At 32.8% G+C, this 15663-nt stretch overlaps 1 protein-coding gene across 4 annotated transcripts in view; it reads left to right on the top strand.

Annotated features, from left to right (window-relative positions):
* LOC117101146 (voltage-dependent calcium channel subunit alpha-2/delta-3-like) overlaps positions 1-15663 on the top strand; it is a 108473-nt gene that overhangs the window by 71194 nt on the left and 21616 nt on the right. For 3 of the 4 annotated variants that reach the window (XM_033241027.1, XM_033241024.1, XM_033241028.1), the window contains exons 9-17: positions 1060-1140; positions 2376-2465; positions 2586-2775; positions 3078-3127; positions 3627-3722; positions 5060-5116; positions 7273-7353; positions 8276-8425; positions 14093-14128. In XM_033241027.1, coding sequence (XP_033096918.1) covers positions 1060-1140; positions 2376-2465; positions 2586-2775; positions 3078-3127; positions 3627-3722; positions 5060-5116; positions 7273-7353; positions 8276-8425; positions 14093-14128 — 831 coding nt within the window. The remainder of the gene's footprint in view (positions 1-1059; positions 1141-2375; positions 2466-2585; positions 2776-3077; positions 3128-3626; positions 3723-5059; positions 5117-7272; positions 7354-8275; positions 8426-14092; positions 14129-15663) is intronic. The other variant, XM_033241026.1, reaches the window with a different exon arrangement.

Genomic DNA, 15663 nt, shown 5'->3' with positions numbered 1-15663 from the left:
ACATTTACATTACACAATGTTTTGCTGGTGATTCACCAGTATTTTCAATAGAACTGTTGATGTTCACCTCTGTGTTGTTGAAATGAAATTGTTGTAAATGACTGAAAATGGGGTTGATTTTCCTTGTTAAACACAATCTGCCAGCAGGTATTGAGCAGATCCATGCTGCTTTGTATGTTCCGTAGTAGCAGGAAATGCCAAAGATTAATAAGTAAAAATAATAATTATCTAATTATGTTATTTATATTGCAAACATGACCACTATGTGCTTCATTTACTACAATTGTACATATTTATTTTGCAAAAGATAAGCTAATTCCAAAAAGGCGTCACTTAAGTAATTAGGTTAATAAGTCAGTAGCCAAAGGATTGTATTTAGTTCCATAATCAATTGGCTTATCTTGGTTATCCTACCTACACATTTACAGTAGCCAGAAGAAATTGAGAATAAATTCAAATAATATCAAAATCAGAATTCATTAGAGATGCATGATACAATAATAATATTGTTTTTAATGCATTGTAACCTGGAAATTTTAATGAAATACAAAAATATAATAAGCACAATATAGTATTTTTTTAAAGTATTTCATATCATAATAGTCACTGATTACAAATATTTACAACTCAAGGAATGGTTAATTGAAATATTACATATATTATTAAATAAATATCAAAATAGGTATACTTAATAAGATCCTTTTGTTTTTTTGCATTTTTATAATGGTTAAATATTAATAAGAGAAAAAGAATCTAATGAAGCTGTGGTGGGTCTTGATCCGGAATATTGTATACTTTTAAGGCAATCATAACAATATAGAAGAATTTCCTCCTGGGTACATGATTTTCCGTGTTTAACGTAGTTATATTGTGTTATATTACATTATATTACATATATTATAGTATTATATTACCTTAAATTGCCTTTAATTACTTTATATTATATTATATTGTGTTTTATTATATTTTTAAAAATTATAAAATAATCATATATATAATGTTATATTGTACAACGATAAAGTGCATACAATCAGTAACTACTTAATGTTTTCCCTACAGTTTAATGAAACAACAAGTTATACTGAGCCTTGTTTTGAAGATAATGATATGTTGGTACAGGCAAATGCTAACAACAGAGAGGTATGAACTGCTTGATTATACAGTAATTCAAGAATTTCTAATCAATATCTGTCCATGTTAGCTGCAATCCATTAAATAATGACACAACATGCCTTGTAATAATATTTAAACATTCATCAAATTTTTATTAGGAGGTATTGGAACTACTTATTTGTAAAGCCCAACCAAGCTAAATATTGGTTTAAAACCTGAAATGGAAGTATTGGGTAACAAAGCTCTCTCGCCAATGAAGCCTTGGTCAAAGCCCGAAATAAAAAAAAATCATTTGATAGGGTTCATGAGGAGAGTTTTTATGGCTTAGTATGGTCCAAAATGTGCTTTTAGACCCCAATATTAGGGGCTTGGCAATCAAATTAACGTTATTGTGATAGGCAAATTATAATTTAAAAAATTGTTTGATCCGATGACCTAGTTGTTCATCGGATGACAGGTGGTCCAGGCAGTGGCAGCGCCTGTGTTGGCAGGGGGCTTAAGACATACCATCGGTCAAGTCTCCCACTGGCCAAGCTTGTCGGGCAGTCGGACCAAAAAAAAAAAATTTTAAATAGGACTACATCAAGCCAAAACATGTCTTTCGCAGTCATAAGTGCCATCCACAGGTCCATATTTAAAATGTAAAAAAATTTCTGTTTGGAAGGGGATTTTCCCCTCCTCAGCCATACAAGCTCAAACCCCCTGTCAGAGAGCTTATCCCCCTCCCCAGAGAATGTATCCTTATCTGCCACTGGGTCCAGACCTGTCTGATGGGGTGGGAGGAAAATATCCACCCTGTCCCCGCTGGCAGCATCACTGCTTGCATATAAGCATACACCCTACTTTACACCCAATTTTACATACCAGCCTTTCGTCAGGCGAAAGTCTAGTGTATAACATGATTGAGTAACTTAGTCTTAAAGTCAAATATTGCATTTGAATTAAGCTTAGACTGAGGAAAAATTGCCTTTTGAAAATGTTGATTTCCCTGGTATATGCTATGTTCCACCACTCCCCCTCCCCTTCACCCAGACAAAGAAAATCTACCCAATTTTGTGTTGAAGGAGGGGAGGGGGTGTCGTCTTATACCAGAGGAACTTCAGTAATAAGGAAATTCAAATATGTTTAGAAATGATAATTAATTTAAGAACACTTTACTTTAAGTTTTTTTCTTATGCGTTATTCCAAAGGATTCCTCGTGCCAAGTAAAGTGTGCTGTTGCCAGCTAGAAATTATTAAAATTTTTTCTTCATCTTTTTCAGTTAATTAAGGAAAGTCTAGACAATTTGAAAGCTGGGGGTCTAGCAGAATTTGGAGTTGGTCTGACAGATGCATTTGAGCTTCTTCTAAAGGTAATAGAAGATTTTGTGTCCTATATTTCTTTATTCAGTGTATTAATAACAATTTCTTCTCAATCACTCACAGTATGCAAGTTTAATCCTAAGGTGTATGTTGCATTTTCAACATTTTAGTACAATGAAACGACGAGTGAAAGTGAGTGCAATCAAGCTATAATAGTGATAACAGATGGTGCTAGCAAGACGCATGATGATATATTTGAACGGTACAATGAAGACCAGAGAGTGCGTGTGTTTACATACCTAATGGGACGTGAGGTTGGAGGAGCTCCGGCAGTTAAGAAGATGGCATGTAACAACAAAGGTGAGATTTACAATGTTGAAGTTTTATATGCTTCACTCTTTTTCCATCTTACCCCTAATTGTCTTTTTTCATCTCTTCCCTCTCTGAACTTATTCGCTTTTCCATGGCGCACCTTTTTTTTCTGCCTGTCTCACTTCTATCCCCTAATATATTCTCATCTCATCTCTTTTCTATTCTTTCTAATCCATATTTTCTTTCCTCATACTTCTCTCTGCATCCACACCTTCTCTTCTCTTTCCTCTTCAGTCCTCTTGAGTGATTGGCTTATATTTAGTCGAATTTGAATATATTTTATTTTACAGGCTATTATACACAGATTGCCACAATAGCTGATGTAGATGAAAATGTTTCGGTAACTTTCTTTGATTACTTAAATCCTACTGTAGCTTAACAACTATGAGCTATCATTGGCTAAAGCCAGTTCCCTGGGATATTAATGAGCATTTCAATTTGTTACACCATTGCAACCATGATGATGATTATGAGTAGAATGATGATGATTGAATAAATGATGATTGTGAGAATGAAGATGAAGATGATGATGATGAAGATTATGATTATGATCATTATGATCATGATCTTTATGATAATAATGAAAATACTGGTGCTGTTATTTGTGATAAATGTAATTTTCGAGGCTTAACATTAAGTCAATAAATATTTGCTGTGTAGTACTTCAAAATATATGTAAAACATATTTTTATTGTTTATAAGGATATTGATAGTTTGCAATGATAATGATTTAATGGTAATAATTTTTATAACAATGATTTTATTCCCGACACTGACATTCATGATCATAATGATAACAAAGACGATATAAATTATGATATCTCTTGCTTTCTTTCTAGAAATATATCCATGTTCTCAGCCGTCCAATGGTAATTAAAGAAATATACAACACGGCTTGGACAAGCGTGTATATGGATAGTGCAGCCAGTGATGATGTAATTATATTTTTTTATACAATTAAAATTTTATGTGTATTTAATATTTTAAAATTATATAGGGATATTTACAGTGATGTTGATTATTATTGTAGACTGTCAGATGGGGTAAATAGAGGCTCATTTTCACATTTGTTTTTGACAAACTACTGTATAGAATAATGTTCTGTTTAATCAAGTTTTGTTGCACCATTTAAATAATTGCTATTCTAGTTTGAGCACTTTCTTTAAATTATATTATTAATATATTATAATAATTAACATTTCTTTAGTAATTGAATACAACACAAACTGTTTAAATTATTCAGGTTATAAATAAATTACAGTGATAAAACCTCATCTCACCTGATCAAATATTTACAAAGATTTTGATTACCATGATGAATTATGAATAACAAATCAATAAGATAAATACAAATAACATCTCTTCCAAGAATTACGTATCCATGTAAAATATAATTACAATGCTTTTGCATGTTGATACTGGTGAATGTGCATATATTTGATTGCAACATTTTGAATGGCCTGATTGGATTGGAAAATAAATATGATAGTCCTTCTACCCCTGACCAATATCTGTCTCTTATACACATCTAGATGTGTATAAGAGACAGATATAATATGTATTGATATGTAAGCATATGGAACTATTGAAGCTCTTCCCTTAGATGTGCCACTGTGTATTAATAGACATCCAATATGAAGTATACATTTACTGAAAAATTCTGTTAAATTCAAAGGTGCTCTTAGTAACCAATAAGAATTGAACCTACTGATATTTATAATTCTTCAGTTGAGCTAGTAAAGTTTTTCCGTACAGGTTGCTTTAATGAATTCCTTCTTTTTTCACTATATTCTGTTAAAGGTTTTTTTTTTGTTTTTTCTTTCTTTCATTTTTTAAGAAATTTAACTGATATTGGAGGAATACATTAAATTTGACCTTCAATTCTATAAATGTGTAACATATTCATGTGACCATTTGTTTGCCATTATTGTTGTAAACATCCTCAGTTGGCCATACTTTGATTGGTTTTGATGTGGCAAAAATCCTCAGTTATTCTATGCAATGATAATAATACAGGAATTGGTAATACAAGACCTTCTCTTTAAATGCATTAAACTATTATGATTCATGTTAGACAGCCTCTTTAATCAAAGAAGTTAATATGTTTTTAACTATAGAAAGAAGTTACCTCAAAAAAGGTTTGAAATCATTGAGTATACCTTGTTATTTATGTGGCAGATCCATTCTAAATGCAAATTATTTTAACATTATTGCTACTTAAATAGTCAGATTATTTACAGAATTTGTAATTTATTTCTTTATTTTCATCTAGACCCTAGCTTTGATGACAACTGTAGCGCAGCCTGTATTTAACAAGAAGAATGATACTGTAAGTTTGATAATGAAAGTATACAAAAACAGGGACGTAGCCAGGATTTTGAAAGGGGAGGAGCTGTTATGCGAATTAGGTAGGATCCCGTCGGGGTCCAGGGAGACGAATCTTGCTGTGAAGTAGCGCATTCTGAACGTTTTAAGAACTGTTTTGAGAAGATAAAGTGAAAATTGCATTAGACGCATCATAAATAAAATTAGTATGCCCAACAATAATTATAATAAATCAGCAGCTGTGGAACCAGGAATTCGAAAGAGAGGTGACCCAGGGAAGGACTTTCACAGACTGGGGAACCACCCACCCCAGCCTCACGATGGTTGAGGCTGAGGTAAGAAAATTTCTGATTAGGGCACCTCTAGATGGCCGGAAATTACACTCTCATACTTAAATTTGAATATTTTCCTTTTTTTTTTCTTAAAAAAAATTCTTAAACAAAATGGTCATAATCACGAAAAATGGGCATGAAAACCCAGATTACATCCTAAAAACAAATTTGTGCGCCCTCTGCTCAGCAGTCCCAAGACATACTCTGAGTCAGGTGCCGACTCTATGCAGTTTATTGTGATACCCAGGGAAGGGCGCAGATCTTTTTTAAAAGGTGGAGGGGAAGGACATTTTGTGAGTCGACACCTACCTCAGACTCACCATGGTTGGAGCTGAGGTGCGAAAATGTGAAGAAATATTACCTCTATATGGGCAGAAACGACACATTAGAAAATTAATTTTCATCACATCCCGTTAGTCCAAATGAAGGGCAAACAAAAATTGGTCTCTTATGAGGGATTTTTGCCAACCATAGAGATCTTATTAATGTGTGTGATATACCATAGAAAACAAAGCTTAAAAACATTGTCTTTGAGCATGTACTTTACATACTTCGAAACCGTGACTTCACAACCACCCTAGCCCTACCATGTTTGGGTTGATGTGAAAAAAATTTGAGGAAATAGTACCTCTAGATGGCTGGAAATGACACTTTTACATAGTAAATTCCATCATCATCAACTTTATTTTCTGCCTTTAGCACAATTTTCTTCACATTTTAATTATTATTAATATTATTTACAATTATCACTATCATCATTGTCATCATCATCGTCATCATCATCATCATCATCATCATCATTATTATCATCATCGCCATCATTATTATTAATTATTATTATTATTATTATTATTATTATTATTATTATTATTATTATTATTACTACTACTATGAGTAGACAAGCCAGATCTAACAGTTTAAAAATGCAAAAGTGACCAACAGCCAATAATATTTAATTTGTACATTTAAACTAAAAGTCAGTAAAGAATTTTATACAGCAGGTGTGACATGTTTCAGAACATAAATATAATTTATACAAATAAGATCAATACAAGTGTGTTCAACATAGGTTTTCTAAAGTAGTAAATCATGCATACAATAGCCTCATTCAAAATAAATTAGTGAATAGCACACTTGTTTGCTTCTGTGCAGAATATTGATAATAATAGAATTTTATTGCCATTAAACATACATTGCTTTCATACCAGAACACTGCTATTGTACTATCCATTTCCATCCATGAGTACAAAAAAGTAGGCCTTGAAACAGTAGCAGCACTTGTGGTGTCTATGAGAACCCTGTATTTGGAGAAACCAATCTTTTATTAGGGTATTTGAGAGTGCTATTTTATGACATTTACAGGTGTCTTTCTGAAATCCTCAACATTGTCGGTCTTGCAACCCTTGTTAATAGGGGACTCAGCTGAATGAACTGTGGATCTCAAGAGCCAGTAAGGGCCCCAGGGCAACATCTCACATGGGCCCCCCTTCACTTGGGACCCCCACTTGGCCGCTCCCCAAATTAAGTCTCCTCCTAAGAGTTTGTTCTGACAAAAAAAGTTTTCATCCTGGCTTGGGCTCTTTTAATTAATCTTCAATTAATTAAAAATCAGATCAGAAATATTAAAAAGGTTACAAAAATATAGCTGCATTAAAATAGAAATCAAAAACATGATAAAATAAATGATTGCACAAAGTGGGTGAGGCTAGTAGGCATTCAAATAGGGTGTGGGGGGGATTAATCCAAGGCTGTTCATTAGCATAATGAACTGAAAAGCATGGTACTGATTCATTGTGCTTTATTACATGTTTGCATTTATTTGCCACAGAAAAAGCAGGGTATTTTGCTTGGTGTAGTTGGAGTTGATGTCCCAGTTCATGAACTTCTCAAGTTGACACCAGTATACAAGGTACTGTGTACATTCACCAAGACTTTATGCTTTATACTTTCGTGAATCCAGTTTTCGCAGATAATGATTATTTCGAATAAAAATGTAATTTGATTTCTTGTTGGCGCACCTGCCAAAAAGATGTATTAGTCCAATTACTGAACCGTAATACAATTGTATCTTGAGCAAAGGCCTAAAGGTGCCCTGGAACACCTTCACACGCTCACGTTTTAAAAAATTCCTTTAACACTATTCTAACTCTATGCAGTCACAGATTTCAAAGAATTTTCAGCTAATTATTAACTAATTTATGCAATTTACAGTATTATACATCTCATTATTTTTAACATATTTCATCATTTTTTTAAATTACACTTTGTGGTCACTAAGCCAGATTGCATGTAATTTACATTGAAATTTTTTAAAATAATAAAATAAATACTAAATACTGTAAATAGAGCAACGCTTCCGCTTGCTAGTCATTTTATTCACTGTCAATCCCAATTCTGGGTTAAGTCCTGCAAGTTAGCAGGATTCTGTTCTTGCAACTAAGAAGTACAAGATCATCAATTCTATAGCAAATTTTTAGTACAATTTACTCTGGTCTGCTACCTACTGTAAGTATTATATGGAAGTGGAGATGTAGCCTGGTGGTTAAGGTGCTTGCCTTCCAATCCCAGCACCCTTGGTTCAAATCCTTTGAAATCCCAGGATTTTTTTAAAAACTAAATAAACATCTCGACTCCCTAAGCCTCGTAATGAATAAAGTATCACGTTATTTCATATTTAAGAAGGCTCCTAAATATCAGCCGGCACTCTAGGATACGCTAGAAGGACCACCCTCTATAAATATGATTTTAAAAAAAAGACATACCGGTATTTGTTCGTTTGCAATTATGTAATTGGTGTGTGTAATTGGTTTACATTTTTCTTATAAACTCAGCTTGGTGCTCGGGGTTATCCCTTTGCCATCACCAACAATGGTTACATCCTGTTTCATCCTGACCTTCGGCCTAAATGGGGGAATGAGACCAAACCAAATTATAACAGTGTAGATTTAGCGGAAGTTGAGCTATCCGATGCAAATGACACGGTAAGAAGAAGTACATATATTAAAATGTTTCTTCTTTATTAATATTTTTATTGCATATTTCAATTATTTTGAAAGCTTTAAATATTGAAGTAGCTTATAATTGTGTGCTTTCCTTTATTCAAAAATAATTTTTAAACAATTTTAATTTAAGTAATCTTTGAAGTTTGAAATGAGTAAATGTAAAAAGTTTATATTGAAATTCACATTTTTATTCACAGTTTACTTGTAATGTTTGTATTTAATAGTATATCATTACTTTTTTAACTTATCAATCCACCTTTTGCGTCTGATCAGCCATGCAATCTGTATGAGGTACCCCACTTTGCTATTGTTTTGAACGATCGTTAATAACACTGTAAAGATGGCAGCTCGGCGAGTGTTGTTGCTGAATGTGCCTGTTGTAAACGACATCATAATTGCTGTTTCTGTATATTTAAAGTGAAATTTCTTTTTATCACTAACAAGTGTTTCAATATTACATGAGAGACATTAGGCAATTGGACCTTAGAAACCCATGAAAGAAAGCAGTGGTAAAGTTTGGACAAGTGTTGTGGGTACAGTTAGTAGGCAGCCTGCTATAGCTGCTGCTGTGGACACAGACTTGGGCCTAAAAATCTAAAAATTATTCTTAAGGCTTATTGCAGCCATACATAGCCAAAATAAACGTCTAGCACCATACGATATTTGTGAATGATATATTAGAAACTAACATTTAAAAAATCCCATAAAACTTACTAGCTAACCTTAACTGAAGTGATTTGCTAGTTGTGCAGCGTATGCCGCCTGCCAGACAGATTGTCCTGAGACATGCATTTGTCTTGGTTGGTGATCAATGATTCCATTTACCATTTATGCTAGCCATAACCATAATAAAATATATAATATATTTATAGCCATAGGAATGCTGTCTACATTGGGAAGTATATCCATGGTGCATTATTGTAGGACTGTGGCAATTAATATTACTACCAACTCCCTGGCCTTGGCTGGCCTAGCATTGCACAAGGTACAATTTCAAGCTTAAAATCACAGCTTAAAATCAACTTTTTTAAAAATGTACAGTGATAAAATATTAAAATATTATAAAAACATAAAAGTCTGTTATGTGGTACATGCTAACTTTTGAATTAGTTTTTTTTAATTTTTTATAAATGATATTCTCAAATAAATTACTTACCAAACAGAGTCTAACCATGATTAACAGATATTACAGGACAACTTCGCTATTGAGTATCCAATGTTTTGATTTAATACCTCATACAAATCACATCACTACTACGGAGGAAACCAAGCGCAAAGGGTGGATTGCACATTTTTTTTTTTTAATTTAATAATCACTAAATGCCTGATTGATGTATAGATTTTTTTATGTCAATGAATTAAGACAGTGGCAATGACAAAATGAACAATGGTGTTCCAAGGACTTTTAACTGTACAGTCAATCAGTTAATTGTTGATTGGCTGATTGACAGCTTTGTGGAATGATGGAAACAATGATCAGTGGCGTAACGATGGGGTCGGGGCCCTGTGTATTTCTGAAACTGGGGGCCCTTTTTGGGTCCCAGTCACCAATTCCATCGTGGGATTTTAGGTGTGCCATTTCCGGCCTTTTGATGGCCGGAAATGGCACTTCTCAGACATAAAATTGTAAATATATATTTTTTTTTTTCTCCAGTTAAAAAATATTTTGACAAATTTAGTGGGGTCAGCAGCTCTAGGCCGGCAGCTCCCCCACCCCCTCACTCTTTATTCCACCACAGGATATAATATGATATGTCCTACAGTCGATTTCAGACACATTATGCTGTTGCCCTTGTGGGGCAGATGTAAGAAAATGTATTACTATGGAACGTCTAGATGGCCGCAAATGGCACTCACAGACTAAAAATTGTGCATATAATTTTCTTTTTTTTTTGACAATTTTCTTTAATCGTTATAATATGATATATGCCCTACAGTCGATTTCAGAGACATTATGGTCTTACAGTATTTATCAGGGTGCTAGATCGGGGCCCCAAGAATTCGGGGGCCCTGCGGACCGCCGCATTAAAGCGCATAGGCGTTACACCACTGACAATGATTGATTAATTGATTGATTGATTATTCAATTGATTGATTGATTTGCAAATTAAATTGAGAATTTTAAAATTAATGTTATGTATATTCAATATATTTAATTAAAGATTGTGTCTTTTAATTGAATCTTTAATTTAATAATTTCATTGAATCATTGAATGGTTGACAATTATTTATTTTTATACTGTCAGCATAATTCGTTTTTTTTCATTGATTTCTTGAGGGATTACATACAGTATTTAATCACTATCTATTTTTGCTAGTGTCATTCAAGATTGATTGATTAATTGAGACTTAGATGTTTGAACTATTCTTAGACGAGACCATTTTATACCTTTTTTAGTGAACCTATGTTTTTTAAATACCGTCAGAGGAGAGTGGGAAAAAAAAAAAATAAAATTTTGTTTTCTTATATTCCATAATGTTTTTGTCCAAACATGTTGTGGCAAAATGTCTAAGTTGTAGCAAAAATTGAAATTCAAGTTATTGGTATTTTCAGATACCTGAGTATGTGATCTTTAAAATGAGGGGTCATTCATTCAAATTTGACATTTCAAGCCTAAGTTATTGAAAAGTGAAAATACAGTACTCTTAGAATCAAGATTAACATGATTTTGAGTGATTGCCTTTCAAAGTTATTTGTGCATACATTGTTTAATAGAATGAACTATGAAAAATAACGTTAAATAAACAATTTGTTAACCACTTCCAGAACTAAAACTTTGGGACATGATTAATAAGACATTAAACTGTTGATCTATAGTGAAAAACAAATTTGGATTTTTAGGCAATTTTTTGAACTCCCACATTTTTTTTTTTTTTTTAAATTATTATTTCGGTATAAAAAACACACATCCATGACCGGCAGTTAAAAAACTGAATTGGCACGGTTACAAACACTTAATAAAAATTTAATAAAAAAAACATCAACAACATATTGATACTCAATACTGGACTGTGCGACAACTTAACCATTTCGCCACGTCCAACATGCCTCATGTGGAGGAGAAAATTAAAATACAAATTGTTTTGATTGGGATTGATAAATTCTTTGAATTTATATAAATCGGCTTAAAGAAGAAATATATGTATATTTTGGAAATCTACTCAATAATAGAGGACCTGATTAAGGTTTGTATGCACTTCATTTAGAAGAGAATTTCTCTACTGTTAAAGACTAATATGAACCCTAGGAATAACATGGGATGTGTGCCAAAATCTCCATCCAGGACGAACTGAGCCCGAAAATTACCATTCCCATTATTAAATAACTACGCCCCCCCTTTTTATAGGGTAGGGGTATTTTGAAATTAAGCTAGACAATATAAGAAAATAGCAAATGAAAGGGTTTTTGTTCTAAATGAGCACACATAACAAGGGGATTAAATTCCTAAAGTTACGTCTCAGTCACATTTTCCGTTTATATGCAAATTAGCTTGAATATGCAAATTAGTAGTGAAAAATTAGGGTTCCCATGTGCTGAGAACCGCTGGTTGTAGTGAGTTCTTTTTTAAATTGTTCCGACCATGCATGTTTCTATTTGTTCTAATGTGAGATTTGCTTAAAAAATGACCGGAAATGCCATATTTGACCTTTTACCCTATTTACAAACTTTCCCTATTCCCATGTCTACAGACTGTAAAAACTTGGTTTCGGTCTCAAATTATTCATATATAATTAGTTTTACTAATTTTTGGTTCAAATTAGACTAGTCTACAGTTTTGACCGTTGACCTGGCAGTTCACTTTAGTTGTGTGTAATTTCATAATAATAGGTCAAATATACTGAATTTGATGTCATATTGTTTATAAGTTATTGTTTTATCAGAAATTAACAATAAATTGTATTTCAATCAATCAGCAGCATTAACTCAGTGATTGGGTTTTTACAGCAATCACCACCCTTGCATTTACAGTACTTACAACACTTTATTCTAGCTCTCTACAGGGATACAAATTCTTGCGAGCATATTTGCCACACTTGCAGGGAACAGGGGCCATCAGGTTTCAAGATCACAATATCAGGGACTTAATAAACTGCCAATTCTTACAAAACCAAAATTCTCAGCATTGATAATTGATGTGGCATATCTAAATGGGGCTTGGACCACAGCTGCCATAGGTAGTAGCTTCTATAGATGTTTTCTTGCATTAGTTGAAGTAGAAGCTGTTTTCTCCAAATCCATCTGAGTATTGCTATCAAATGCAGCAAGGCCTATATCGTCAAAATTCTCCAGGTCTGTTGATGGTTTAAGACACTTGACCGAAAAGGTTTCTGTCATCTGTACTGCATCTCGAGGATATTGACCTGTATAAAACACGAACTCCTGTACACTAAACCCAGTAGGCCTACCGTTACAATTTTAATCGGGCGAGAAATATCCTCAAGATTAAAATAGGATGCTTGAAAATACATTTTCTATATAATTAATAAACTACTCACGTTCTGCTGCCTATTAGAGGATGTAATAATTTTTTTTTAAATATATTTTTCATTACTAATCCTAAAGATAGCATTTGTTGATAGTGTAATTAAAAATAAAATATTGCTCATCATTTTCTGATAATCTGCCAAGATTAATATAAAATTTTACCTTTTAAACAATTTATACCAAAATTAACTGTTGTTATGGTATTGCAGCTGCATATTGGCCTGCAGGGTCAAGTTCAGGAACGTAGTTTGTGCAATTTCTGAGTGAACTACAGTGATTCGAAACTTAAATATGCGTAGTTTGAGACCAAAACTAACTTTTTACAGTCAGTGTTGTGGGAATATGAAAAAGTTTGCAAGTAAAGTCAAATATGGCATTTCCGGTAATTTTTTTAAGCAAATGTCACATTAAAGCAAATAGAAATATGGTCTGAATAATTTGAAAAAGAAAGGTACTCTCTAAGGCCAGCGGTTCTCAGCACATGGGAACCCTAATTTTTCACTCCTAATTTGCATATATAAGCTAATTTGCATATGAACGGAAAATGTGACTAAGATGTAATTTTAGGAATTTAATCTCCTTGTCATGTGTGCTCATTTTGAACAAAAACCCCCTTCATTTGCTATTTCCTTATACCGTCCAGCTTAATTTCAAAATACCCCTACCCTATAAAAAGGGGGTGTGGTCATTTAATAAAGGGCGTGGTCATTTTCGGGCTGTTCGTCTCGGATAGAGATTTTGGCACACATCCCATGTTATTCCTAGGGTTCATATTAGTCTATAATAGTTGAGCTATTCTCTCCTAAATGAAGTGCATACAAATCTTAGTCAGGTCCTAGACTACAAGGTGGCGGTGTGTGCAATCAAAGTAGATGAAAATTTGAGGGTCTTTTTCTTAAATTACCATTTTATGTGACAGTGGGTGCACTAAGTGGCCAAAAATAAAATTTTATTTTTATTTGAAATCATCATTATTGACTGGCGGTGGGTTCGCGAAACAAGGTAAAATAAAATGGACTCGCATCATGTTTTTTACAATTAAAATCATTGATTGATTGATTGATTAATTGTCAATGCTAAATGTAATGTAGTTTGATTTGATTGGCACTTCCTCCCTACTGCTTATGTTTTTGTTTGCACTCCATTTCTCCATTTATTAGGTCAAGCGGGTGTTTGCAGCTGATTATAATATGGAGGTGATACACACATTTGAATGAAACACCATATGCTTATTATATTCTCAATATTCTCTTTTCACTTCACATTTTTCTTAACACTATATGTATTTTATGTTTGTGAATGTATGTTTAAATGTGAAAAGAAGACAAGAATTTTTCCAATTGGACCTTTGATTTACCTACCAATAATCTTTTAAGTCACAAAATTTGCATAATCATTATAACTCTATAGGATGAATTGCAAATGAAATGTAGTTGTGAGATTGACTTTATTAGATGTCATTTATCAGCAGCTTTCGCTGACAGTTAATGGCAGGTCTTCAGGTGTGTAAAGTAGAAAATTAAATACTGAACTAAAAAATAAATTTCATGCCAGCAAAAGCTCATGCTAAAGAAACCAGCATGTGCTGCATGCTACCTTTCATTATTGCAGTTTTTCATCACTATACTTAGCCAAGTGCTATGAAGACCATGTAACTTGCCACATCATGACCATATATGGGCACATCATGACTATATATGGGCACCCTATGACTATATATGGGCACCTTATGACTATATATGGGCACATCATGACTATATATGGGCACCTTATGACTATATATGGGCACTTTATGACTATATATGGGCACATCATGACTATAAATGGCCATAAAACAATTTTTTGTAAAAGAAAATTTGATGGTGTATACAGACCTTAGGACAATTAAAAATTAATGAAGAATTCTTTAGTTTTTTTTTTCTAAAGTGTACTGTATATGTGTGTTTGGGCTATGTTGTTATTTGTGTGTGTCAAGAATATTGTTTTCAATCATGTTTGGGGAAATTGCTAATTTTTTATCCACTCATTAAATTAATATATACTATACTAAAGAAGACATAAGATTCTATAATTTTTGTTCAGGATTGAAAGGGTTTTTGGTGTTTGGCTATACATTTTTTAACTTATTATTTTGTGCATGAGTTTTCATCCACTAAGATAATAGTTTATGCATGAAAAGCTATACACTGTCATTACCACAGCTGAAAATGTAATCGATAAGATTTTTTTTCTTTTTGATTTACTTTATTTTTGGTTTTTATTTATTCATGGCTATTTTCAGCACTTGTGTCTAGATGACTAGTGTCTAGATAAAATATTTGAAAGATGAAGCCACCTTGTTGTGTTGCTATACCCTCAAATCACACAGGTCTATGTATTGAAATGTTAATCTTGTTTATTGCTGTCCTTTGTTCCCATTATGCAGTGCTCATATCTGCTTTGCACCATCATCAAAGAACGCAATGCTGCTTTAGCCACTTTGTATTTCTTTATTTTTTACATCCTCACCTGATATTCTTTTAAATCGTTTGAGATGAAAAATTTTTTTTTTTACTTCTTTTCAAAGGCATTTTTATGCTCTTCTGTAGCAAAAAAATAAGTATTGTGATGATTATTACCTGTATTATAATAAAAATCTTATTATTTTCATTATGTAATAAACTGGGTATTATTAACAAAAAATAGTGGTGTTGAACAAGGCACAAACTGCATTTATATATATCATATATAC

The sequence above is a fragment of the Anneissia japonica genome, unplaced genomic scaffold (assembly GCF_011630105.1).
Source record: "Anneissia japonica isolate Jap-2015-1 unplaced genomic scaffold, ASM1163010v1 scaffold921_len549748_cov171, whole genome shotgun sequence".
Classification (NCBI taxonomy): domain Eukaryota; kingdom Metazoa; phylum Echinodermata; class Crinoidea; order Comatulida; family Comatulidae; genus Anneissia; species Anneissia japonica.
Note: the sequence above shows the minus strand (reverse complement) of the source record. Positions and strands in the feature narration are given on the sequence as shown.